Source organism: Cydia splendana, chromosome 4 (assembly GCF_910591565.1).
Source record: "Cydia splendana chromosome 4, ilCydSple1.2, whole genome shotgun sequence".
Taxonomy (NCBI): domain Eukaryota; kingdom Metazoa; phylum Arthropoda; class Insecta; order Lepidoptera; family Tortricidae; genus Cydia; species Cydia splendana.
Genome location: NC_085963.1, coordinates 17,612,141 through 17,638,550, shown reverse-complemented (window position 1 = coordinate 17,638,550; position 26,410 = coordinate 17,612,141). Strand labels below are relative to the sequence as shown.

The 26,410-nt window shown below is 38.4% G+C and overlaps 1 protein-coding gene across 2 annotated transcripts in view; it reads right to left on the bottom strand.

Moving 5' to 3' along the window:
• Nucleotides 1-557: 557 nt before the first annotated feature.
• The window catches only part of LOC134790061 (arfGAP with SH3 domain, ANK repeat and PH domain-containing protein), a 99,767-nt gene continuing 73,914 nt past the window's right edge, over nt 558-26,410 (bottom strand). The window contains exons 5-17 of one of the 2 annotated variants that reach the window (XM_063760818.1): nt 22,286-22,531; nt 21,245-21,506; nt 20,770-20,994; nt 15,571-15,793; nt 15,104-15,284; nt 13,953-14,234; nt 13,150-13,269; nt 12,688-12,874; nt 9,870-9,992; nt 9,018-9,127; nt 8,009-8,056; nt 6,259-6,450; nt 558-5,916 (exon numbers count right to left, since the gene is read on the bottom strand). In XM_063760818.1, the coding sequence (XP_063616888.1) occupies nt 5,716-5,916; nt 6,259-6,450; nt 8,009-8,056; nt 9,018-9,127; nt 9,870-9,992; nt 12,688-12,874; nt 13,150-13,269; nt 13,953-14,234; nt 15,104-15,284; nt 15,571-15,793; nt 20,770-20,994; nt 21,245-21,506; nt 22,286-22,531 (2,400 nt within the window). In that variant the 3' untranslated portion in view covers nt 558-5,715. The remainder of the gene's footprint in view (nt 5,917-6,258; nt 6,451-8,008; nt 8,057-9,017; nt 9,128-9,869; nt 9,993-12,687; nt 12,875-13,149; nt 13,270-13,952; nt 14,235-15,103; nt 15,285-15,570; nt 15,794-20,769; nt 20,995-21,244; nt 21,507-22,285; nt 22,532-26,410) is intronic. The other variant, XM_063760819.1, reaches the window with a different exon arrangement.

Sequence of the window (26,410 nt, the reverse complement as noted above, 5' to 3'; positions counted from 1 at the left end):
CGTATTTTCGACAGAGGGGAACGCCTGTTAATGGCGGCTCCATTGTTAATTACTCCGAGATCCAAACCGACGGCAAATCAAATTTGACAGATGGTATTCCACTTGTCCAATTTCTTTGTCCAATGTGTATTTGCATCTCACATTTTGCTTAGTGAGAGAATGAGACGCAATGCACAATGGACCAAGAAATTGGAGAGGTGGAATAACCTAAAAGCCGTGACAGACCTATCAAACGCTAAGACCTCCTACGCACGAGCGCTTATACAACGCGCGTTTAAATCATGAAACTATATTGACTTCTGTCACTTGTCATACTAAATTGACCCTTATTTACCGTGCCAGAAAGGTGTTCGTACCAGACCAGAGAAAAAGAGTCCACTTGAGGTAGTGCTCAGCGAGCTCCGAACGCAGAAGCTCTTGATTTAAACGCTCAGAAGGGCCTAAACTCACTGCATCTTAATGATTGACTACTCGTTTCTGATAGAACTGGAGCACCGGTGACATTTTTTAAATTTCATTTCAAATTGGGTTTCTTGCTAAAATAAATAAAAAGCAAATTGTAGACATCGAAGTGATGTATTAATAAATTCATACAGATTGTCATTCACGTAATACACAATAGAAAAAACTATTCAGCTACAACTCCGTTAATATACTACAATAAAGAATAAAACATCTTACACTACTAGCATCATTTGGTTAAATAACTTTTCAATAAGTAACATACTGACAGGCTAAAAATGGCATTAAAATATTTCATCACAATTAGATTTTCACAATATATAAATAAATATCATTTATATCATATGAGCTACCTATAGAAAAGTACATAACGCAAGACAAAGTCAGCACTTTTCTAACATATCTAGTTTACAATAAATTATGGATTTATTCTACAGACGCCTATGTTCGTACGTTCTATACTAAGATCTATATACACCGTTACTATATCTATTTGCATTAGATTTTCACTCATACATAATTAATTATATATTATATACTCTATTTCCAACCAAACATACACCTGTTTACTTAATTTTGTATGGATGCCCGACAATCAATCTCCCGCGCCCGATATTTTAGTTTTTAGGTAACCTAAAACTGTCCGGAACGCTCCGGTGTGCGAGCGGAACACCGGTATGTACGTGCATAGCACTGTCATGCTCACACACCGGACCGGAGTGCGGAGCCTCATCAGCGTGGCGAGCGCGAAAAATTAACTGATCGTATGGCATACAGATAAGCATTTTTAACAATTAAGATGAGATGGGTAAAGATATAGTTACTCATCCCTATGTTGACTGCATATAAAATCGAATTCGACTTCGGATTCGATACGGATTCTGCCCATCTCACCTTAAAAATGTGGAATTGTCTATCGTAAAACTAATCGAATTAGCTGAATGCGAATAAGAAGAGTATACGTGATAAACGCCAAGAAGGCTGTAATACAAGCATGGCAAATTCAACCTGGGCGATCCAATCTCAAATCCAAGTGTTGTTTCTCCGCTTGCAACGATTGATACATTTTTAATCTATTTTAAAATGAAAAAAAAAAAAAAACACCTAGAGCGAAACTTGAACCCGTGACCTTTTGGAACACTGACCCAATCGATCAAACCAACGGAGCTATTGAAGCTTGCTTGATCCATCAAGTAACACGCCTCTATAATGAGAGTAGCGACATCTACCGTAAGAAAAAACAGCGCACTTTGGAACGAAAAGTTATCAAATGGAGAAACAACATTTCTAGCTCAAAGCTCACAGGCAAACATATAATTATATCAGTTTATTACCTTAACAAAATACACATTTTAACTGTTTAAATAATACTAATGTATGGCACCGCATGCGGTAATGTGGGTAACTCTATACAATCTGCAATCCTTAACATCTATGCGAGTAAATGAACCCAATATACAAAAAAACTAAGTAGTTACAAGAAAACCTATGATGGTCGATATAGACTAACAATTTATCTCTCTATCTCTCTCTCTCTCGCAAATGGTTAAGTGCGAAAGAGATGACAGAACATTGTTTGTAAACCTAAACGACCATCATAAGCAGTTTAGGGAATGTGTCGATACTATATTTCTGCATAACAGGTTTTGTTCCTTCATAATATAGCGCCTACAACTATTGCTAAGAATATTGAAATAGATCTGTATCTCGATAATTATATCATATATTTGAAAACGTGGAAATCGTTAAAATTTAACAGTTACAACAAGTTTAGTTATGTATATTGAGAGAGATCAAAGTACAATCTAGTTACGTTGCTTCGAATCTTCATGGTTCCATTTTTATCGCCTGTCACTTTCGCAGTTACATACTTGTTAGAACGTGACAGGCATTGGTGACAGGTTATAAAAATGCGACCGTGCTACGGCCGCTGGTCTTGCTGATCATAATTTGCCAAGCCGCAAGAAAACGTGAAAAAAAAAACTACTCCGAATATTCATTTGAAATCGACTACCCCGCTATTCATAACCGTAACTGCACATGAAAACTAGTTCGATTGTGTACTGTATTGCCCGACATTATGGTTTAAATTCAAATTCGTTTTATACTTAATGCAGTTACGGGTATTGCGCACTAGCGCAGTCAGTAAGTATAACAATCGTATTAAATTGCAAACAAATTCGTAAATTCATATTTTCATAAATCTACAAGTATTTTACTTACGAACAGAGAAAGCGCTCGTAACGTATCAAATGGTCGTCAAATGTAATTTTGTCGCACTTGCGGGGTTTATATTATCCTATTATTTGTAAGCATTAAAGCGACTGAAATCTCTCTCACCATACACAACAATGTAGACATCATGCACCAACAATCTAAGACACCTCAATATTCTACAAGAACAAACTAGATAACAAACAGTCACTGGTCCGAAGTTTGTAACTGATATCATTCTCCACTACTCATCACATAGTTTTTGGCAAATCTCTATCTGAATTATATCGAACACACTATAGTTTCGTATTGTAATTGTGTTATGTTGACTTCGAGACAGGAAGCTTAAGTTACTCACTACACATATATAGTAAAATTTTATTACTAATTCTAAAGAACTTTCATTGACTTGAATTTTTCCTGGTGCTTTAATTTATTGCCTTGTAACTGCTGAAGTCTCACATCCTAGGCTTTACTAATTCTTAATATATATTGGTTCAATAGTTACTAATTTTAGTTATTCAATAACATCTCGAACAAGCTATTTAAACGTCGAAAAATGTATGACAAAAGAAGTTAAGCTATATAAGTCATTTATTTTTACAATTCCAAAGTGGAAAATTGAAAAAAATCTATCAAAAACCCTCGCGAAACTCAAGTTTCGGAAGTGAACAAAGCCGCGAAGGGACGGACTAGCTACTGGCAAACTTTCAGTATCTACTTGGACCTGTTTCATATAAAATCATTAACCTTAAATAATCCTGCCATTTTTCCTGGTATACGGCAGAGATAGATGATTTTTAACACTACCCCTTAATAGTTATTTACGATACAAGTGCGAAAAATACTACCGACAAAACACGACCGAAGGGAGTGTTTTAAATCGACACGAGTTGCGAGTTACCTATTCGCACGTGTATCGTACAACGTTACAGTACTTATGGCCCTTTAAATTTCCGACGTAGTTACGTAATGTGCTTATTATAGCACCTGATGTCGTAATGTAGCACAGATGTACTGTAAAATTGTTATTACGTCAGGCCAGACTATAGTAATCTTTATATGAATAGGTCCTTGATGTCGTCATCAGAGCAATATAAAGCTACGTAACGGCTTCGCGACAATTTAAATTTAGGCAATTTTAAAACTTAACGCACTAATTTCACGAATTATGAAAATTGGAATGGTTCAAATGTATGAGTATTAAAATTCCTGTATAAAAACAATAACTATATAAATGGTATTGAGTGACATATCACATTAATTATAAATTGGTGTGCCGAGTTTATCTGAGCACTGGCCTTGATAACACTGCTGCGCTAGTATCCAGTAACAACGATTTAAAACTCATGCAATTGTATATCTTATTGTGTTATAATAAGTTATAAAATCATTCTAACTGTAAGTTACTGTGCGCTACAGGATTTAACAGTTGAATTATCTTCGAAACTATTTTAACAGTGTGTATATCAAATACGATCAGAGTATGAAAACATGCTAGACTTAAAATAAGCTCATAGAGTTGGAAATGAATAGCGTTAGGCCAACTTTGCAGACCATAGTTTAATATGTGAGATACTCTCATTCACAACGGCTAGCCCTAAACTTTTATATTTCGTAGGTACTTAGTTAGACAAATTATGGCCCCGGTAAATAAGAGAAACCTATTTATCACCCGTTACCTAGATATTAACAGACAACTCACAGCCTAATCCCTTGAAATTAGGACCTTCAAATATGCAATATATATTTTCAAACGTTATAGAGCTTCAATGAGGAAGAATTTTTATTAAATTCAATCACGATGGGGCCGAAAATGGGGTTTAATAATTTTAACGACTTCACCGTCGTAAATGTAATGAAATGATCGATGTCATGATTTACTTTTTATATGCTAAAGTCTCAATACGAAATGACAAAGATAGGGCTTGCCTACGCGAATGAAAAAAAAGCATACGCTTACAGTCTTACAGAGCGTGTAACACACACATAAAGATGATACAGACAGGTCAAACTGCCTGAATTATAAGAAAATTACGTTCAGACAATATTTATCAATAAATTTTAATTCACTCCTGAACACTTTAAAAATGTACAGTCACGTATGATTTCAAAATTACAAGATTATTACCCTACACGATGTACAGTCGACGTCAAAGATATGTTTACACTTTTCGCCTTATTACAGAGGAGTAAGGTGCAAAAGTGTAAACATATTTTTGACGTCGACTGTACGATGGCAGTATCTTATAAACCGGACCTGAAAGCCTGCTTGGAAAGGCCTTTGGGTCCCTTTAGGGCTACCCCACACTAGCGTCTTCCGAGCGTCGGTGACTAGTCGACTCTATGGCTCGACGCAACGTTGGTGCAACCAAGCAGCGACGCAATTTTCTATAACGCTGACGCTCAAAAGACGTTAGTGCGGAATGGCCCTTACACCGGGTCCCGGTTTATCGTATAGTGTAATTTACCCACTTTATTGAACACAGAACATTAATACAACCAATTTTGTATGACACGAAAAGTTTACAAGACATTGCATCGACCTTTCTCAGTGCTATTCTTATTAAAAACATAAGGAACACAATAATAATATATCCACATTTAACACGGCCAATGCTATTTAAGCTGAAAAATGTGTATTGCATGCATTTCGTAGCGAGAAAATTGTGAAATATTCTTTGGTTGTTGAATATTTATATAAAATTATTTACATAATATGAATAAGTTATGCACGTTACTTGAAATTGTTTTTAGTTTCATTTTAATTTTCAAGCACATCATTGCACAAAAAAAACCCATAAATAAAGTATGATTACGCTCGGTATACATATAGAAATAATTATATACATATACATCTCAACTGACAATATCGTCCATCGTTTGAAAACGCGACTGTATACCTTATCCTTGATTAATAAGGTACACATTCGAATGAGCTTTCAAATCGAGCTAAGCATTTTAGATTGCACTGGGCGTGTTAAAAGGAACAGCTACAGCTGGTAGCGACTACGAAACCTAGATTCGTCTCGTTCCCGCCTAGTCGGGCAGCATGTGTACGAAGGAGACGGGGAACATGCCGCGGCGGGCGGTGCCCTCGACCTGGCCCTCCATCCAGTTGTCGTCCTCGGTGCGCTCGTTGATGACCACGATGACCTCGCCCTCGCGGAAGGAGAGCTCGTCCTCGTTGTCGGCCGAGCAGTCGTACAGCGCGCGGCAACGGCGCATGCCCACACCCATCTGGGACGGAAATATAAGATCAACAATCTTCACTAAGACTAAAACATATGGCAAAAGATTGCATCCAAAATCGATATTTAACTTTTTAATTACTGAAATGATTACATTAGGAATCTATCTGAAGGCTAAAGCGATTAGTGTAGTGGTAAGAGAAGCAGATGGCGACCTCAAATGAACGCTAGAGGTATGAGGTATCCAACATATCCAAGACCGCCTGTCACTTCCGTGCCCCGCGTTCGCGCGACCTTGAGCTGTCGCACGACAACGCGCCCAGCCGGCTGTCGTCTAATCCGTCCGATATAAGGCCAAGCTCGAACGACTACTCCCTAGAGTAGCACGTACCATGGTAATAGAAGTAGATGGCGACCTCGAATGCACGCTAGAGGTATCAGAAACGTCCAATGACCGGCTGTCGCTCCGTCGACCGCGTTCGCGCGACCTTGTGCTGTCGCACGACAACGCGCCAAGCCGGCTGTCGTCTAATCCGTCCGATATATCGCACAGCTCCAGTGATGAGTCTTGACTAGAACATTCCTGGAATGATGGAAGATTGGTTAAAGCTTTTTAGATTTAATTGAATGACGGGTTTAATCGAGAGGACATTGCATAAATATGTAGATTATGCAAATTGTGAACTGTGTAAAAATGATAACATTAATAATGTGTTTATATAACTTTTTATTCGACAGTTAAAATTTTCTTTGGAATAAAAAGAAATAAAGTATTATATTTTACAGTACATATGGTCCTATTTTCCCGCACTAGTGCGTAAAATAGCAAGCAAGTAAGTTTAAAGGGCCATATGTACTGTAAAACGTTGTACGATACACGTGCGAATAGGTAATTGGCAACTCGTGTCGATTTAAAACACTCCCTTCGGTCGTTTTTTAATTTATCGCCACTCGTTTCGAATTTCCTCTTTTCCGCATTTGTATCGTAAATAACTATAATATTATCGTGCCATTATAAATGGTTGTGTTAACAAAGAGAAAATGTGTGATTCGGCGTGTTTTTCTTGTAGATGCGAAAGTGTTTTTAATTAAATATATATTAAGCCAAAAAGCCTAAATTTATAATTATAATGTTTATGAACATCAAAATAATCTAACCAAAATGCGTCGAATTTTAGATTTTCTATAATTATTGACCTATAAAATCATGCTATAATGGCTAACTGTGTATTTTAGTAGTGTTTTTGTGACTTTGTTAATTATTCACACAAAAAGTTTGTTATAATTAGGTATAAAAACGTCACGAACACTAAAATCAACCGTTATTTATTTCGAATATGTCACCACTAAACCGTAACTTGTTTTAGTCGTTTATGTAGCGTTAAACTAAATTGTATAAACTAAGAACAAACGTCTAAATTTCTATTTCTAAAATAAATTACGCGAGAGCTAATGGAAAATAAGTATTAAGAAATAAAATCACAATTTAAAATCGTTACGGTTAAGCTGTAAGCAAGTATATCATGCAAAATGGTAGAATTGTAACCATAAGCTACGCAATGCTCACTATTGCAATAGATAACTTATGGTGTTGCTAAACATACTAAACATTGCCAAGAGAGTTTTTTGCCAATAACGATAATTTGTCCAAAACCGATTATAATTTTGTTTCTCTCTGAAAGTAAATTTGCGACGTTTGAAGGTTTTGCCTGCTTAATATTGACAATCACTGAAGACAACAATATTCAAAAGGATCACCAGTTTATTCACAAGTTGGTACTATAAATCTCTTTCTAACCTAAAATAAGCATGAAGAATTTCGTACATTGAACCGTCATTTTCTATCTCAATCGCACGCGCATACTTATAATGCCGTCCTGCCCGCAGTGGCATTGACCGCCGACATTATGAGCAGGACAGCAATATAATTACGCGTGTGCAATAGAGATAGGAATTGGCAGGTCAAATGTACGAAATTCTTCGCTTACTTTACAAAGAAGATCTATTAAGTGATTGTCAATATTAAAATAAGCGCAGCGGTCCAAACGCACAAACTATTGCCCTGTATGTCACATAAAAAACAAAAGTCAGGGGAAATCAAACAGGGGTAAGCGAGTAACACTAAAGCTCTCTTTCGTTACCCTTCTCAGTTTCGCTTTCGCCTTATCCAGGTGCAATCTATTTTTCTTCTGAAGCAAAAACAAACATAATCTGTACTCTCTGTTGCTCATGATCAGCCCACTGAAGGATTTATGTGAACTCTTAAGCGTTAATCTCAGTGTTACATTGAGTTAATTTACAAAGTTTGTCCGAATGGAGTATTTACAAGAACAATAAGGGCTCTCTGATATTTAATAAGCTATCTGATATTTCATAAGGAATAGATAGAATATTTATGTCTTTATCTATACCATAATATAAGGTATTATTATTTGTAGTCAACTATGTAACTTACTTCAGGAACATAGTTTTTTAGGCGGCTAAACTTAAAACTTCTCTATCGTAAAGTTGCTCATTTCACAACATTATTTTCAAAAAATCATATCTCTGTAACTACGCAACCTAGAAGGTTGATCTTTTGTGTTATCGATAGCTTATCTATTGTAGATTACTGGGGTATGCATAACTCCATACCCGCCATAAGGTACCTTTTCCCGTGGAACGTCACATATTATTGATTTAGAACATAACACTCCAACATTAGATTCGTAATGTGATGTTCGTGGTTTAATCCATTTTGCAAAAGTCCGTCAGCAAATACCTATAGTTTCCTAAAAAAAGTGTAGAGTCCCGTAGACCCACATTTCATTCGATCCAATTAATACATATAAGAATACAAGAAAAGGAAAGGACGGCTTGAATACATATGGAGGCGAGTCCAGATCTGGCGAACGCTTCGCTCGCGCGCCATTCGGTAATCATTCGTGCCCTGCACATAGTATTTACATATCCACAATACCAGTCAGCGAGCCTTTCAAAAAGAGGCGCGTTTATCAGTTCTGCGGGCCTATTTACCGCAAAAATATAAATTTCGTTATCTACCTCTCTATTACTTTTACGTATTCAAGCGAGAGACGAACGAACTGTGTGTAGGTTCTCTGAATGTACCTACTAGAAGAGGGTGAAGTAAGAAACAAATATGACATGTACCTTCCTCGGCGGCGGCGTGGGCTCGTCGCGGTGCGCGCCGTTGAGCAACGAGCCCGGTGGCGGCGTCGGCGGCGGCTGCGCCGGACGCGGCTTCGTGGCGCCGTGGGATACTGCGAAACAAATCAACCAGAGACTATTAGTACTATTGTAAATTACAGCTGGACAACTCTATTTTTAGTAAAAAAAAACTAAAATTAACTCGATCTTTAAAATGGGTCATCATCAGGCTTTTATTTGACTCGAGAAAGTAACACAAGCTGACGTGGCGTATGACTACCATACTGTAAATAAACATTATTTTCATCACACTTGCTCGTAGAATCGTCGTCCCAAAATTTCGACCTAGGGCTGTAATGTACGTCCGAAATTAGGCAAAAGATTTATTTATTTCCCTTTTTTCCCTCACAAGTGTGATGCAAAACATTGTGTGTGCAACTGGCGGTACAGGAATTACGAACTCGTGTTAATAAGGCTTCGCCTTTGGCTTCGGGCTTCAATTAACACTCGTTGCTAACTTCTTGTTTACCACCCTTAATACACAATGTACTATTATACCGTGACCGTGATGGATGGCGCAAGCGTGTTGTGGAGGGGAGAAGGCTATGCGACCAAGCCTGGTTTAATGCTTTAGAGTTTAGATAGCAGAAGGTGTCGCATAAAGTAAACCGGGACTGGAACCTCAGATGGCATGAGCTTTCTCTGCCAAAAATGTGGGAGGTCGTGCCGCTCACGTATCGGCCTCCACAGTCACCAAACCCGTTGTCTAAACACCAATGCATAAATCGTCTGCAATAGACGGAAAGGCCTGTGATGATGATTATAAAGCGAAATCAGTGGTCGGTGATCGCTCACAGTGTAAGGAGCGCGTGCTGTCCGCCGACGGGGAGGGCGTGGAGCGCGGGTGCGGCGGCGGGTGCTGCAACGCCACGGCGGGCGGCAGCGGCGCCGCGCGCTTCTTCAGGCTGCCGATATTGTCTAGAACATACGGAAAACTTACTATCAGATTGACAGGGTCGCCATGTGGTGTGGGACGTGAAAACAAACACTATCTCTGGAGTATAGGTTTATTCTGATATATGATACTTATGCTAGGGTATATATAGGGAACATGTAAGAGAGTGTGCGTGTCATATATGGTGCACATTACAACGATGAATGGGAATCAAATGCGATCACCGGATCACAGCAAACATACGTCATCATGGCGATAAATCAATGAGCATCTTACTAAAATTCCATAAAAAAACTGGTCAAGTGCGAGTCGTACTCGCGTTTCAAGGGTTCCGTACATCACACAATTTATAGCAATTTTTTTTGTACGTGGAATGTGAGTGAAACTTTGAAATACCCGAATGGGTCAGTTCAAAAACCAGATGTAACATGTAGTGTTATGGCGCGGTGGCTTATATTTCTGCAACTATGCAAAGTAGCTTGGATAGGAAGATTACATGCCGAACAATAGTACAAGTGTCCAAATGCGAAGACTGAAGGCTGAGCTCCGCGTAGAGATGAAAGCTCTGCAAGTGTTTTAAAAGCGAAGGTCGAAAAGAGATAATATATATAAACCTTTAAACGAGCAATTCTGTGTATCGTCCTGGGTTCGAATCCCGGTAAGGGCATTTATTTGTGTGATGAACACAGATATTTGTTCCTGAGTCATGTATATAAGTATGTATTTATCTAGGTATATAAGTATGTTTATATCTTCGCCTAGTACCCATAGTACAAGCTATGCTTAGTTTGGGGTTAGGTCGATCTGTGTAAGATGTCCCCAATATTTATTTATTTATTTATTTTATATATTTATTTATATATATATTTCGGAATCTCGCAAGACGGCTCTAAGGATTTCGATTAAATTTGCTATGCTATATGGGAGTTTTCGGGGGCGAAAAATCGATCTAGCTAGGTCTTATCTCTGGGAAAACGTGCATTTTTGGTTTTTATGTTTTCCGAGCAAAGCTCGGTCTCCCAGATATTAGTGCTAGAACACGTAACAATAGTACAAGTACCTAATCAATCAACAGTACAAGTACCATTGCGGCTGTATGCCAGATACAGCCTAGTCGACATTTCTTGTCTTCAATCGGACTCACGCTTGAACCTAAAGGCACACCTCTTCGGGACGCTTCGGACCTTCAGCCTTATGCAGATATCGGCCTAGAGCCTTCGCAATAGCTGTCTACACCACGTTTCACTTAAACCATTGCTGCTGTGTCCCTAAAATTACCTAAACACATTTTTGTTCTTAAATCCGACTCACGCTTGACTGTAGATTTCTAATAGGTTTTCCTGTCATCTTCCGGTAAAGAACTATTTTGTGTATTTTTTTCCAAAATTTTAGACAGCAGCAGTTTCGGAGATAGAGGGGGGGGAATGGTCATTTTTTGTCTATTTTTTTGAATAACTTCTAAACTCTTTATCCTAAAATTATAAAAAAAATATGCTTGAGATTCTCATAATGAGCCCTTCCGTTTGATATGTAACACGATATAGTTTGCTAAACTTTGTTTTTTAATTTTCTTATTCCGTCTTTGGGTCAGTCACAGACTTACATATGTGTACCAAATTTCAACTTAATTGGTAGTTCGGAGCAAATAGGCTGTGACAGACGGACAGACAGACGCACGAGTGATCCTATAAGGGTTCCGTTTTTTTCCTTTTGAGGCACGGAACCCTAAAAATACCAGCGTCCACGAATTATCGCGATGAATGGCATGTACAGAAAGTTTAAATTCCTTTGACACTAGTAAAAACTGCTCTTAGAGCCTGCGCGCAATGCGATTTACATTTTTGCGACACGATTTTAAAATCGCGCTGTAATACATATTTTCTTGTCGCATGTGCGCGCACCGACATATAAACACATACGTTGCATTTCTGCGACAAAATTATCGCACGACAAAAAATCGTAGTGCGCGCTTGGCCTTACCATTGATGAAAATTGTATATTACTTAGTTAGGCCAAGCGCGCACCACGATTTTAATTTTTGCGACACGATTTTAGAATCGCGCTGTAATATATCGCAGAAAATTCACTGCGCGCACTGCGATGAAAAAGTCGACGATTTGTTCATTCTCAACATGGATTTCTTACCAGTCGTTTGTCATGAAACGTGTCTTTAATATGCGATCGCCGTATAACTTTGAGTATTTATACCACAAAGGTGGTCTCCTTCTATTTCCATAATTAAATGGTCAACATCTAGCGTCTCATCTTGAGACTCCATCGGAGAAGCAGGTTCCGACATGTTGAGGCTTGGAGAGCGAAGTGCCGACTGAGGTCCGGGGTGCGATTTTATTATCGCAGTGCGCGCAGGGCCATACAACTCCGTATGCTGCAATTCACTTTGCGACAATCGCGTCGCGAGCAGTCGCGGAAAAATGTGACAAATCACAATTTTAAAATCGCTGCGATTTTTTTGTCGCATATGCGCGCACTGCCATATAAACACATACGTTACATTTCTGCGACTAAATTATCGCGCGACAAAAAGTCGTGGTGCGCGCTTGGCCTTACTCGCAGGTGTCGCGTAGTACGGAAAAGTCACCACCCGAACATTCCCATTTACCCGCTCCGGCATATGAAGACGGTCACGAGCGAGGGCAATCTCAATTTTACGCTTCTTGCTTGCAAGATATTTAAACAAAGTAAGAGCTGTAGACTCACAGACGTTAGGCTTCCTAGGCAGCGTGCCGGGGGTGGGCGTGGGCGGGTGGTGCAGCGAGTCGCAGGTGGAGGAGCGCGAGCGCAGCACGGGGGAGTCGCCGCCCGAGCGCTCGCGCTCGCCCGCGCCGGCGTATGAGGGCGGTCGTGAGCGCGGGCATTTCTTTTCAGGAGTTACACTGCCGTTTTGCTGAAATTTAAATATTTTACGTAAATTTCTGTACTTAGTCTAGATTTTTGGCGCATCATATGTTAATAATGTTTTCTATGGAACGGTAGATTTTTTATGCGATTTATGGGTTGGGTCTACAGTAAATGTTATTCAATATGATCCGCATATTCACCCCTATGGTCAGACATAATAAAATCACCGTGTCTAACTTCTTTAGTACCCCAACTTTTCCCTATCATTCTAGTAACATGGTACACAATTTGCACATTTCATTGATTGAACTCTAATCTTACCCTTTCATCGATGACGGTATCGTCATCAGAGAAGTCTGTCGAGCCATCGTCATGTGACAAATTCCAATCGATGTTGATGTTCTCAAACATACTCTTCTCCCTTTTGTCCACATTTTCCAGCTAAAACAAAAAACGTTACAGTATATACTAATCATCCAGATGTTTACAATAGTACTAGAGTCTTTACAGTAAGTTTGCACCGATTTGGAAGTGACAATGTGCAGGAGTCATACCTGATTAGTAGGTACCATTGACGTATATCTCAGGACTGGCAATAAGAATGGGGCATGAATGGGGCCAGTACAGCGGTGTGACCGCTACAACGCGATTGGTTGATGAGTTCGCATCAGCGTGCGCGATTGGTCGCAACTAGTTGCGTTAGACTGCACGATTGGCTCGAATTCGTGAGTGACACCGGTGAACTAGTACCATTTTTAGTGCCCGTAAGGCCCGTCACGAAATATACGTCAACGACTAGCACGCATAAAACACTTAGCGTACTCGAACTCTATCTACATTCACAATGGGTAAGACTGTCAATTTGATTGTCTATGCCAAAGAATTGACGGTTCCCTTAGACTATGGCATTGTCGATTTCCATACAAAAAAACGTGTCTTCTTCGAAAGCGCCATTTACAAGTGCCACACAATGTAACGCCGTCATGCCCGAAAATATGCTTTTATCTGAGAGTTGGGCACCACAGTGGATTAGGTGATCACATCACAGGCCGACATCCAAATTAGAGATATCATTTCAATCATTTGCCAAGAAAAGTGTGTAAATAACGATTCCCAACACTTACCAACTCCTGACACGCGTGATGTCCAAGCGTCCTCGCAATGAACAAAGCCGTCCTCCCACTCCCATCTTTAATGCTAACATCAGCGCCCGCCTTCAACAACAACTTCATAGGCTCCGTCCGATCCGTCGCCGCACATAAATGTAACGCGGTCATGCCCGAAGATGTGGTTTTGTCTAAGAGTTGGGCGCCTCCGTTTTGGACTAGAAAATCAACGATGTGGAGGAAGGAACCGTCGCCTAGTTCTCGGGAGATTGCTAGGTGTAACGCCGTCTCGCCGCAGTCCTGAAATTATAGATTTTTTAACACCTCGCTTCCCATCCCACCAAAGAGAATCAAAATTCGATCCTATATGTAAAAGTTCAAGGTTGTGTTTTGAAGGACAAAGGGCGCTCTGGGAGTTGAGGGATAAAGAAAATCTTTGGAAAAAGGGAATTCAAGGTATACATGGCTTACAATACGTATCGTTTTTGATTTTGAATAACATTCTCAGCCAGGCGGCTTAGCACGGTCGCGTTTTTATCCCTTGTCACCATGCCTGTCACGTTCTAACAAGTATGTAAGTGCGAAAGGGACGCGCATAGTGATAGTCGATAAAAATGGAACCGTGCTGAGCCCGCAGATAATATTATCAACATTTATACTCAACGTGGAACAGATTTCCCCCGAAACTAAATCAGTACCTATTTTGTGTTTTTTTGGTAAACTCCTTAATAAGTAAAGACCAACATACGCTTTGGAGCAAAACATATTTCAGAACATTATTCTGATGCTAGAAGCATAAGGCAGTACAATAATATTATTATAACTATTGAAAATTAAATATACCTACTTAAAGACAAATGCGTGTTCGTACATTATATGTACGTGTACATATGTGGAAAATTGGCAGTAAATATCCACATTAGCATATTATAGTTACATGCGCAATAAAGTCAGACAATGCGCTATAAAATTTCCGTTGTTCACGAGGGACAACAACAGGACGATAATTGAATTACTTTAGCTTCACATACTTGTGAGCAAGTTAGAGGCACAGCCAAGTTCAGTCTTTTACAGTCTATTTTATTTTTATAGAGAATGCACGAATAGGTCATCAAATCATCATATAATTGAAGGGCAAGAAAATAACCACTTTAGCCCAACGTACTTACTGAGCATGGTAGTGTCGCAGCCAAGTCCGCGCCTTCGGCGTACGCTTGCAGCAGATTTTGTAAGTGCCCGTTGTTGACTGCATGTTCAACTTCGGATAGTTTTTCTGCCGCATCTCTACACGTTTGCGCGGCCCACGCTCTGTATACGTATTTTTCTCGGATAAACCTTAGCCGTTCTTCCCTGAAAATATTATACATGCAATGTTAATACTGTATTATGGAACACAAATAAAATGTATTAAATAGAGCAAGTTATCGTCTCGATAAAAAATACTAATAAAATGTCGAGAATTAATATGCAGTTAAGTCGAGAATTAAAGAGAGAAAGTATTTGTTTTTGCTTGAACATTAAAGCGTACTTTTACAATTCGAATCTTCTTGCCCCAATATCAACGATACTTAAACTAAACAACCTGCTTATTTGTAAATCGATAATCCTACATAATTTATACTATAATTCCACTTACATTGAGCTTTCTGGCGTCAACTTGTCCCTCTCATCCAGCATATTCTCCATAATTTCGTTAAACATCTGGTTGCCCATATGCCTCGCGATGAGCAACTGCGACGTACTGAGCCGGTCGAGCGTAAGGGACTGGATCCGGGATATATGCACACCAAGCTCCCGGTGACTTCCTGAACACTCTATACAGACTATTACGCCGAAGTTTGTTGATAGCCATGTGGGATCTGGAATGAAACAAAATAATATCGACGCTGGAAAGGAGAAATTGGATAACCGACACGCAACTAACTTTACGGGAGAGCCAAAAAACTGCAAGGTTTTCTAAAAAAAAATCATTAAAATTCCTAATGATGACGTATTTCCTAAATTAGACATTTTATAAGGTTATAGTCATGTATTCTACATTATCCTATTATTATTTTACCTTCAAATGAGTTATTTAAGAATTTTGTGTCGCTTAAGCAAAATGGTCGTAAAAATAAATTTAGGTAAATTTATCTTACCGACATATTTCACAAGAAATTAGTCAGGTAAAAAACTCCAAGGTAAATTTGTTGTCAGAATTGATTGAGTAAAAACTAACTTATTGCAAAGTATGCTTATTTTATAGTCAAGCAAAAAAGTATATACGTAATATTTTCCAAAAAACAAATCAAGATAAATTATCTAACACTTTTTAAGGAGCAATTTCAAACTCGATAAGCTGCTTATGCGACACATTCAACCTATGATACATCTACATTCTATGAGTTGTATAGTTATCAACCACAAGGAAGATTGTCATACCTACGCATATAAAAAAACACCCTTTAAGGAATTTGTATAGCTTTATTTCAAATAAGAAGTTATGTAACGAGTCTTAAGATAACAAGTGTACCATTTCTATTTGAGATCAAAATTGCTTAAAAGAATCAACTTAATTATGAGGTAACAGTAAGAATGGGAAATTTATATTTGAAACCAAAATAGGAAAAAATATTATCTCGTGTTTTCATACCTGAGATTAATATTTTTTTTTCCGTTACTTGGCATTTTCTGATATTATGAAAACTAACAACAAAAAGAAAGTACTTAAGTTAAAATATTACTAGGTAGCTTCCAACAAATTTCAGGTAAAATGGAATAAACGACAAAAATTTTAAATCTGAAATTAGGTAAATATTGAAAAACGCCAATAATTCACATTTGACAGTTAAGTAAATTTATCCACATGATATAGAAAGCTATTATTCGGTCAGGTAAAAATAGCTAACCGACAGTGAAAGGTTAGTTGTCATAAGGCAAAATTATCCAAGCTAAGGTTAAGCTGAACTGGCAAATAAGTAAAAAACTCTAAGGTTAATTACATCGAATAACTTTTCATCTAATCTCCACTTTTCAAAAAAATGTTGAAAACTAAGTCGTTTAGTAACTTAAATGTACCAGTGATTCTCCAAATCACCGACTGGATAAGCGACACTAAAGTCGTCAGATTGGTACGAACCCTAGTCCATTCGATGCAGAAAAATCTGGCGATTCCAACGATGTATATAACTCAATATCTCTGAAAATGTCGCTTATCCAATTTCTCCTTTCCAGCGTCGATATGTTAACCCATTCTCAAAAGAATGAATTTAGCATTTAACTTTTCGTTTCAGCAGTCGTTCGTCCTTGCCATACAACAGTCAATATTACGCACGTCAGGAACTTTAAAAAATAGTAATATGTACCACGTAACGCTACTTGAACTTGTCGGTTACACTTCTGTGCCCCCTTTCATTTTATGCCTATGTAAATACACCTGGCTTTGTATTTACACAGGCATAAAATGAAAAGGTGAGCATGACAATTTCGTAATATGTTAATATACACCGTTCTCAAAATCAATAAGGTAGGTATTTGTTGCAGCCTGCACAAATTGTTAATTCTTATTTAACTTTTAAATGAACCTAATTGTAATTATGCATGCAATCGTAAAAAGTTTCTGCACTAATTAACAATACCAATCGAGTGCTGATAACGATTCCGTAATTAAAGTGTAGATACGAGTCGGAAACGGAGTTCCTTCCTGCGACGATTGGTGGTCAAGGTTGTGGTTTCATAACAGTTAATTGGTCATGGTCTCGGTAGAGTCTGACCAGCGAGTCGTGTCACAAGCTATTTTTTTTAATTCTTTATATGGCAACTTTTTTTCCTATCAAATAAGCTGTGAGTTTCAAGCTGTCATTTAATTTCATAGTAATTTTATTGCCAGGTGCGGTTTGTACTGAAATTCCCGCGTTTTTTTTGTGACACGACTCACTGGTCGGACTGTATTAGAGTATTCCACCATAGTGTCGTTTACGAACGATTCTCTTATTTTTCTGAGAGTATATACTAGGAAGCGAATAAAAAATCTGCTTAATAGCGGTTTCTGAAATACGAACAAACGTTCGTAAGATAAACGATAATACAGGGTGAAATTTTAATCACCAGCCATACTCTGCGTAGTGACTTTATAGGTCATACCTACTGAACAACTTTGTACAAGAAAGCTGGGTCAATATTTTAATGTGCCTAGAGTCGAATGAAATTACGGAGAATGAAATTCTGACATACTTTTTGCTTGAAAACTACACTATCAATTACATTGTATTTCAATAAAATGTTTCTCATACGTATCACAGTGGCCTAATCTTATCCGTTTTCACAAAGTTAAATAACAAACTAGGTAACACGATGAGGAACTAGTTCTAAACTGAACATCCGAACTTCGGTAAACGAAACTGTACCCAGAGCTCTACAACTGCATGCAAATATGGGTTTAAAGTTCGTCCTAAATTCCGGGAAAACTTTGATGTAATCTAGGTAATAGGTTAGTTTGTGCTCAGCGTTCAAAACGGTTCCAATGATTTAAACAAAATTCCATTGCTCGGGCTAGAATTTCACAGAATTCAATTTGGATCAGATACGAAACATATCTCACAATTATTCGAACACGAAAACCGTGGATTCGGGGCAAAAGTGACGTTTTTTCAAACAAAAACGCCAGTTTTGACACTGACATATCTAATCCATATCGTATACTTAGTCGTAACGTAATATTTGACGTATCTGAAAGTTCGAATCGGGCCGTAAGTTAGCGAGAGGATAAACGCTGCGACAGGTCTTTATTAAGGCTCTGTACGGTTACCATCAGTTTGTCGCTGACATAAACGCCGTCGAGAACGTAATTTACTTTCTATACATCCCGTTTGCACAAATATGCGAGTGCGAGCGAGATGTATAGAAAGTAAATTACGTTCTCGACGCCGTTTATGTCAGTGAATAACTGATGGTAACCGTACTGGTGTCGTGGGACGAGCAGTTTTTCAGTATTTCAGACCAAGCAAGAGCTCTAAGAATTTTCAAACTGAGGAAGCGACAGTATGAGCGCGCCGTGTTGTGTACCTGGCAAGGGTATGCTGCCTTCCTTACGATTCCTCGGAGCTTGTGCAAAGAGTGTGGTCTTCACGCACAAACAATACAAGGAAACATTGTAAACACACAACAGATTACTCTGGAATGCTTGCTATTCGGATGTTTCATAACGCGTTAACTGGCGGTCATGGCCTCTCTGAGCGTGTGAAATTGAAGCATCGAGTAGTATCATTTGGACTCTGCATTATAAAGCTTGTACGAGGCTCTCTGCCTCGCAAGGGTGATCTTCTTATAGTAACGGACTACGCCCAGAGCCACATAACTTGGCGCATCCGACTAATTGTACTCACTCTTACTTACATAAAATCATCAATAAATCAGATCTTCTCCTACAATGTGCGTATAGGCCATAAACGAGGATGCAACTAAAATGTTTTTTCTTAAACGGTTCCGTTTAAGAAAGCCCGGTGTTCAGATTTAACCAGACATGTCCGGATTGTCCGGTTTTTTCCTATCCATGCCGCCCAATATGTTATGAGTCCGGCTTGTCCAGCTTTCCTCAGGTTTTTGTTTATATACAAACGTCTAAAATGTTATATCCGGCCTTTTAAACGACAAGTATGGATTTAGAAGTTTAGAGCATGGAAACACTTACCCCAACTAAATTTGTATGGAACCGCTAATCGTCTTAAATGCTCCATCTAGTACGTAAATATCTGGTGAGCTACAAAGTGATCAGCTACTGTTCCGGATGGTTCAATGGGAGTTTTTTCTTGTCTAATAACGATTAGGTTAATCGAAACAATCGAATCGATTCCACAGTCACGCAATTTTAATGTTTTAAACATGTTCCATCACGTTTTTCTGATGCGGCGTAATATTATAGTAGAGCTAATATAATTACTCTTCAAACAAAGGTACATAAATATAGGTATGTTTGCATGTTTCAATATTGTCTTACATGGTACCTAACTGCACTCTTTTTAGGTAAGTAATATTAATTATGTTATGACTTTGTGGTAGAATAGGTACTCAGGTTATAAAATAAACCTGAGGATGCCTAAGTTGCTCATGAATCATTGTTTTCTCTAACAAACCAGTTCATTTACTTTACGATTATTACCGTGTTTTGTATGACTCATTTTCAGCTCATTGACATTACACAATCAATAACGAAGTAATGGCACTCATTATAGGACATGTGGATTTGAATAACTGAACTAAAGATGACAGAACAGCGCCATATATTTTGCGTTAACCGGATTGCCAAGTTTAACGATTGACAATCTAGTCATTACAAAATGTAAATCCATATACGTAGTGGGAATGACTGTAAATTGGCATTCGGCCCGCGGACGCATTTAAATCAGTATCAGCAGAATCGGCTCACTCTCTCACCACTACTTATAGTCTATATATTCCATGTGGATCATAAATGACTCAATCGTTCCTCCAATGACACTATTCCATAGATACAAAATATTGTACCTATGACTCAATCGTTCCTCCAATGACACTATTCCATAGATACAAAATATTGTACCTCATTGGCTGATTGACAGTGTGAATTGGATTTTTTTGTTTACATCCTTTTAACTCTTTTAAGTTCCATATGGAATACACTATAGCAGTTCAATTGTAATAAATTATAATTTAAAGTAGATCCGTAGTCCACATAGTTGGTTTCATGGCTTGGCCATCACAGCTCCTGTAGTAGACCGTTGCTTTCGCCCCTTGCCTCCTGTTAAAACCCTATCAACACGCCTTGGCAGTTCTGTTGCATATCATAACAGTGATTGAGTGAGTTAATTGAGTCACTTACCATTGGTAGACCCGCAGTCAGCACACACTTGGTTACCCGGCATAGCCCTCACAGCCCTTATAATGGACCGCTGTAGGTCCAACAACGAATGCCCCGAGTCGTTGCTTTCCCCCGCTTGCTGGTGGAAGGCCCTCATCAAAGCGCCCTCCTTGCAGTTGACTAGAACTGACGCCCACGCTCGTTGCTCGCTGTCGTCCTCGGCTTGAAAGTGGTAAGTACGGTTATCTGGAATTGCGAAAAGGAAGTTTGTAAATAGTTGACCACCATTAACTTTAAATAGCCTTCAGCTTTTACTCAGCAGCAACGTGTCTACCTCACCCTTTCGACTCCTTGTAGATGAACGGTCGGTGCCCCAACTTAAGTACCCAAGTTGCCATACTAATTGTATAAAAAAATGGATAGGTACTTATGTTAGGGAACCGACTGTACCAACTTCTCCAGTAATAGTGTAAGGTAATGTAAAGTAGGTACTTACATGAGACTAGATCAAACGCCCGCTTATCATCAGCGGCGACTTTGATTTGGCACGTAAGAAGATTGACCCTCGCGGGCGGTTTGTTTTCGTCCGCGTGGAATATGTCCAGGTAACCCTCGGCTGTGACTCGGCAACGCCGTTTCTGCCACACCCTTCGGACTTTCCCTTCGGATTTTTTGAGCAAATAGCCGCTTCTCGTGACGCCATGTTGCTTGTCGCCTTGGAGTTGGTGCAGCGAGTAACCGCCTAACGATGACGCTACCTAAAAAGGGATAGTAAGAGATTTTTATTACGCTCTTGTTTTAGTGACGTTAAAGTCTTTGATGCAGTAATGCAGTTTCGGAAAATAAAATTTAATATGTATTATTTTAAAAAACAAGTCTGTTAATTAGATGCCCTTTTAAGATAAGAGATAGCAAAGGAGAAAGTGGAACGCTTTGTAAGTAGAATACCTAAAGATAAGACTGAAATGTTAAGTTTGTAATATAGCATTACAAATACATAATTTTACAAAATGTAGGTATTAAAAAAATACGAGTAACAACAGGCACAATTACTGCAACCGTTTATTGCACTTCCGTGCAGTTATCGTAGACTGTAGAGGCAGTTATCTCCTAAAAGATAAATATGTGTTTTTGTAATGTTATAGTTGCTTTGCTATACTTGTCATGTGACTGAATAATATATACTCACGTACCTACGTGGGATTTTCATTAAGGGAACAATTTCTTAGCGTCTTTCAACATGATAAGCGCCATTAGTTAAGAGTAAGCATAGAAATATTTATAAAATATTGAATGCTCTCTAAGGTTTTACCTCCCACGCACTGTAACTATTATATGTTATATTTTCTACAATCAAATCATGAACTAGTATTTATACTAGTGAACTACCGCTCCGCGCAATTGAGTGTTAGAATCTCGCGAAAGCGGAGTAAGATGTCTAGACAACCGCGCATTTTCCTCTGGCATGCAGCCGCGTTGTACTATAGCACTAAAATTATGTGGCTACAATATTACTGTTATAAGTGTTATAACCCACCTCCCTGTCTTGCGGAGCAGCTGCCCGCAGCATGTTCCGCAACTCCAACAACCTCTTCCTCTCGTCGTCCTGCTGCTGCCGAATCTTCTGAAGCTGTACACTCAAATCCGCCACATACACTCCAAAATGCTCTATCGTCTTCAGTCCATCTTGGAAATAGTTCGTCTGCGCATGGTAATATTCTACCAAGTGCTGTAGTAACTCTATGCCCTTCTTTGTCTTTATCTCGTTGAACTTTATCAGGTACTAAAACAAGGGGATTAAAATTAGTTTTTATAGATGGAAGCGCGCCAGCTTTAGCGCCGGCTTAAATTGAGTACGCAATTGATATGGCAAATAGGACGCGTGTGCCGGACGCGGCATGCGGACTGTCTGTGGAAACGCACAAATATTACTAGCTGCCCTTCCGCGAGTTAAAATTACTCTTGATGACGTGTAAACGCGCATCCTCGCAGAAGCTGCGGTTGTGCAATAATAATACGGTGCGCGACCTTGCACAACTGTTGGCGACTCGCCGGCTGGCGTCACGAGCTTATCGATACCTTACATCATTGATTACCGTATCAAAAACGAATAGTAGTAATAGTTACCTTAGTTAAGTAACAAAGTTATTACTTATTATCTAGATTCTAGAGTGAAATGGTGTGGAACTTTGAGGTATTGCGTGTGGCGAGTGGACGACCAAGCTTTAAGGTTTGCCTTTTTACGATTTCAATTCTCTCTGAAGATGTAAATATTTCCGAAAAAAACATTTGTATTTGTATAATTCGATTTGCCGTATGAATAGGGTCATAAAAAAAAAACAAAAACAAACTAAGTATATGCTCTGAGCGTTGAAATGAAATTGCCCTTAAAAAATTTGAAACGAGTTCTATAACGGCGGATATGAACATCCGGCCAAAATTACATTTTAAAATAAGAGTAACAAGTAACGCATTTCCTTCCTTTCTAACTAGCTGACACTGTTTTTTGTACGGAAATCCACATCTAGGAAATACGACATGGACATAAAACCTGCTAAGCGGACCTACATCATCGATTACCATATCATTTTGACTACAAGTTACTACACTCCATGAAAATATAAATGAGAAAATCCACCTCTGTCAACTTATTACCACATGTCTTTGTAGCCTTACAATATCAGGTGAAATGTGGTGGAAGAGCGTGCACAGGAACAAAGCAAGGGTCAGAACTGCAGCGGCCCTGCGCGGCGGGCGCAAGGCCGGTCGACGACCCGACGCCCGTACCGCACCGGCGGCGGTAGGTAGGGCTTCATTTCTATTTTATTTTTGTAAGCCACAAAGGCTCGCCAATCGGAATCACAGACGAACTTTTTATTTAAAAACCGGGCAAGTGCGAGTCGGACTCGCGCACGAAGGGTTCCGTACCATAATGCAAAAAAACGGCAAAAAAAACGGTCACCCATCCAAGTACTGACCCCGCCCGACGTTGCTTAACTTCGGTCAAAAATCACGTTTGTTGTATGGGAGCCCCACTTAAATCTTTATTTTATTCCGTTTTTAGTATTTGTTGTTATAGCGGCAACAAGTAGCGGCTCCCGTTTTACCCTTTGAGTACGGAACCCTAAAAACGTCGGGTTTTCAGTAAAATATACTCGAGACTAGTGAAAATGAGCTGCAGTCTGTAATGAATCCCATTGAAAACAAAAACCATTTTCTACCGTTTTTAGTGTAAGTATTTAATGATTTTAATGGCAGCATCATACTTATTCGGGTTAAAGAATAACATGTATGATCATTTTGTTTTTCTTTTACGGGGTTCATATTTTAAGGTAGGTATCTGATAATCTGATACCTATCAAGGTTACTCGGAAAGACTAGGATACCTACTCGTACCTTGTGATTTATAATATGCTGTACGTATGACGATGTCTATAATAACGAGAAAAAATATTATCTTCTCGTAAATCGATGAAATTTAGGATGATTGATTAAATTTAACAAAAAATCTCAAACGAAATTGAGATAGCAGCAAAAACGCTACGACAACATACCTATTATCTTCTCGTAAATCGATGAAGATTTAAGTTAAAATTTAGAATGATTGATTCAATTTAACAGAAAATCTCAATCGTCATTGAGATAGCAGCAAAAACGCTACGACGAAACTAATTTACTTTCCGAGAATCATGACGCACGAGCCGAAGAATGACAGGTACTATCAACACTGTATAATCTCAGCGTACTCAAACAATTAATGAAATCCTTTATCCGAACACATACCTAATTGACTTTTGTTCATTAGGTGTCTTCTCTATATCTTGTGAAAAATCGCGCAATTTTTTATTTTTTATTCATTTATTCATAAAACAATTTTACATTGTGTTTGAATTATGTTATAAATAACTTAAAACTACAAGAACAACAACAACAACAAACAAACATGCAGCTAATATTAAAATTAAAACATAAAACACACAAAATTAGTAAAATGGGAATAGGGTATTTGACCACTAGTCAGATCAGTTTCTTTTTTCGAACCGTCAAAGCAATTTTGCTACTATGGAATTTACTTATATGAAACACTAGCATGTGACGTCACAATCAAAATTACCTACTCTTTATAGTTTTGTATGGGTTTAAAAATAGAAATTGTATCTAAAAGTAACTGCTATCTACGTTTCTCTATTAATCTTCTGGTGCTTTATTTCATGCATGGTGTAAAATAATTTATTTTAAATACAATCAAATACCCTATTAGGAATTATAAACATAGGATGTCAAACTGTAAGTTTAGCCATTAATAACAACTGCATTATAATTTTAATTTTATATGTCAGAATTTCGTTCATTCTCAAATTCCTCTACGGAATAGTAGCACTTCTCTAGCAAGAAAGACTTCAACTTGTTTCTGAAAATGAGGCTATTCGTGTGTGACTTTAACTCAACAGGTAACTTATTAAATAGTCCAATAGCCTGGTAACCAGCCGCGTGCTTGACTACTTTAAGTTTGGCACTCACGGTCTGAGGTAAATCTTTACGTCTAGAAGCTAAACGTCTATCCCTCTGTTCTGTGGTTTCAATCAAGTACAGATTTTTAACCAAGTCCGTGAGAACAATCAGTATGTATAGGCTGGGAACAGTTAAGATTTCATACATCAAGCGCGATTTGACATACGGAGTGGCGCCAGTAGTGGAAAAACCGGCCAAGTGCGAGTCGGACTCGCTCACGAAGGGTTCCGTACCATTAGGTACGCAAAAAACGGCAAAAAAATCACGTTTGTTTTATAGGTACGTTTGTTGTCACTTAAATATTTATTTCTGTTTTTAGAATTTGTTGTTATAATTTTTTAATTATCATTTATTTAAGGACCAACTGAGATCATTTTTGTTAGTACTTACGACTATGACTTATAAAATATTGTTAGTATTATGATCTATATTCTATACAATGTCAGAGATAAATAAATTAATTTAAATTAAAAAGAAATGGAATTAAATCAAAATAAAATATAATAATAACAACATATACATCAACGCGGCAACAGAAATACATCATCTGTGAAAATTTCAACTGCCTAATAGCTATAACGGTTCATAATACAGCCTGGTGACTGACAGACAGACAGACAGACAGACGGACGGACGGAGGGACAGCGGAGTCTTAGTAATAGGGTCCCGTTTTTACCTTTTGGGTACGGAACCCTAAAAATGTGCTAGACGTGCTGGTATTTTAATCAATAGCTACTTAGTACAATATTTAAGACTGTTGATTATTACAAAAACCACAACAGTCAACGAATTGCAACGCTTAGCCATCATGGAACCATGTCAATTTTATCATGTCAATCATATAAATTTCAAAGGTAAAGTTTCAACAGTTACTGTAGGTACCTTAACCTATGTCAATAACTCTCTGCACGGATATGATGGTCGTTCTTGTCTACGTGACAACATGATAAAACGGCATCCGTCACTTTGTATCCCGCGGTGTTAAAAATTGTCAGTTATTTTATCACGTGGATAAACGTGGATAAAGCCATCCATAATACGCCGGCTGGGGATTTAAATTAATGAGTCAGTGTTTATTCCATAAAAACTGTGATATCTAAAATTTTAGTAGACAGCGTAACTCGTATTCCTATTCCGCCCGCTCCGTCGT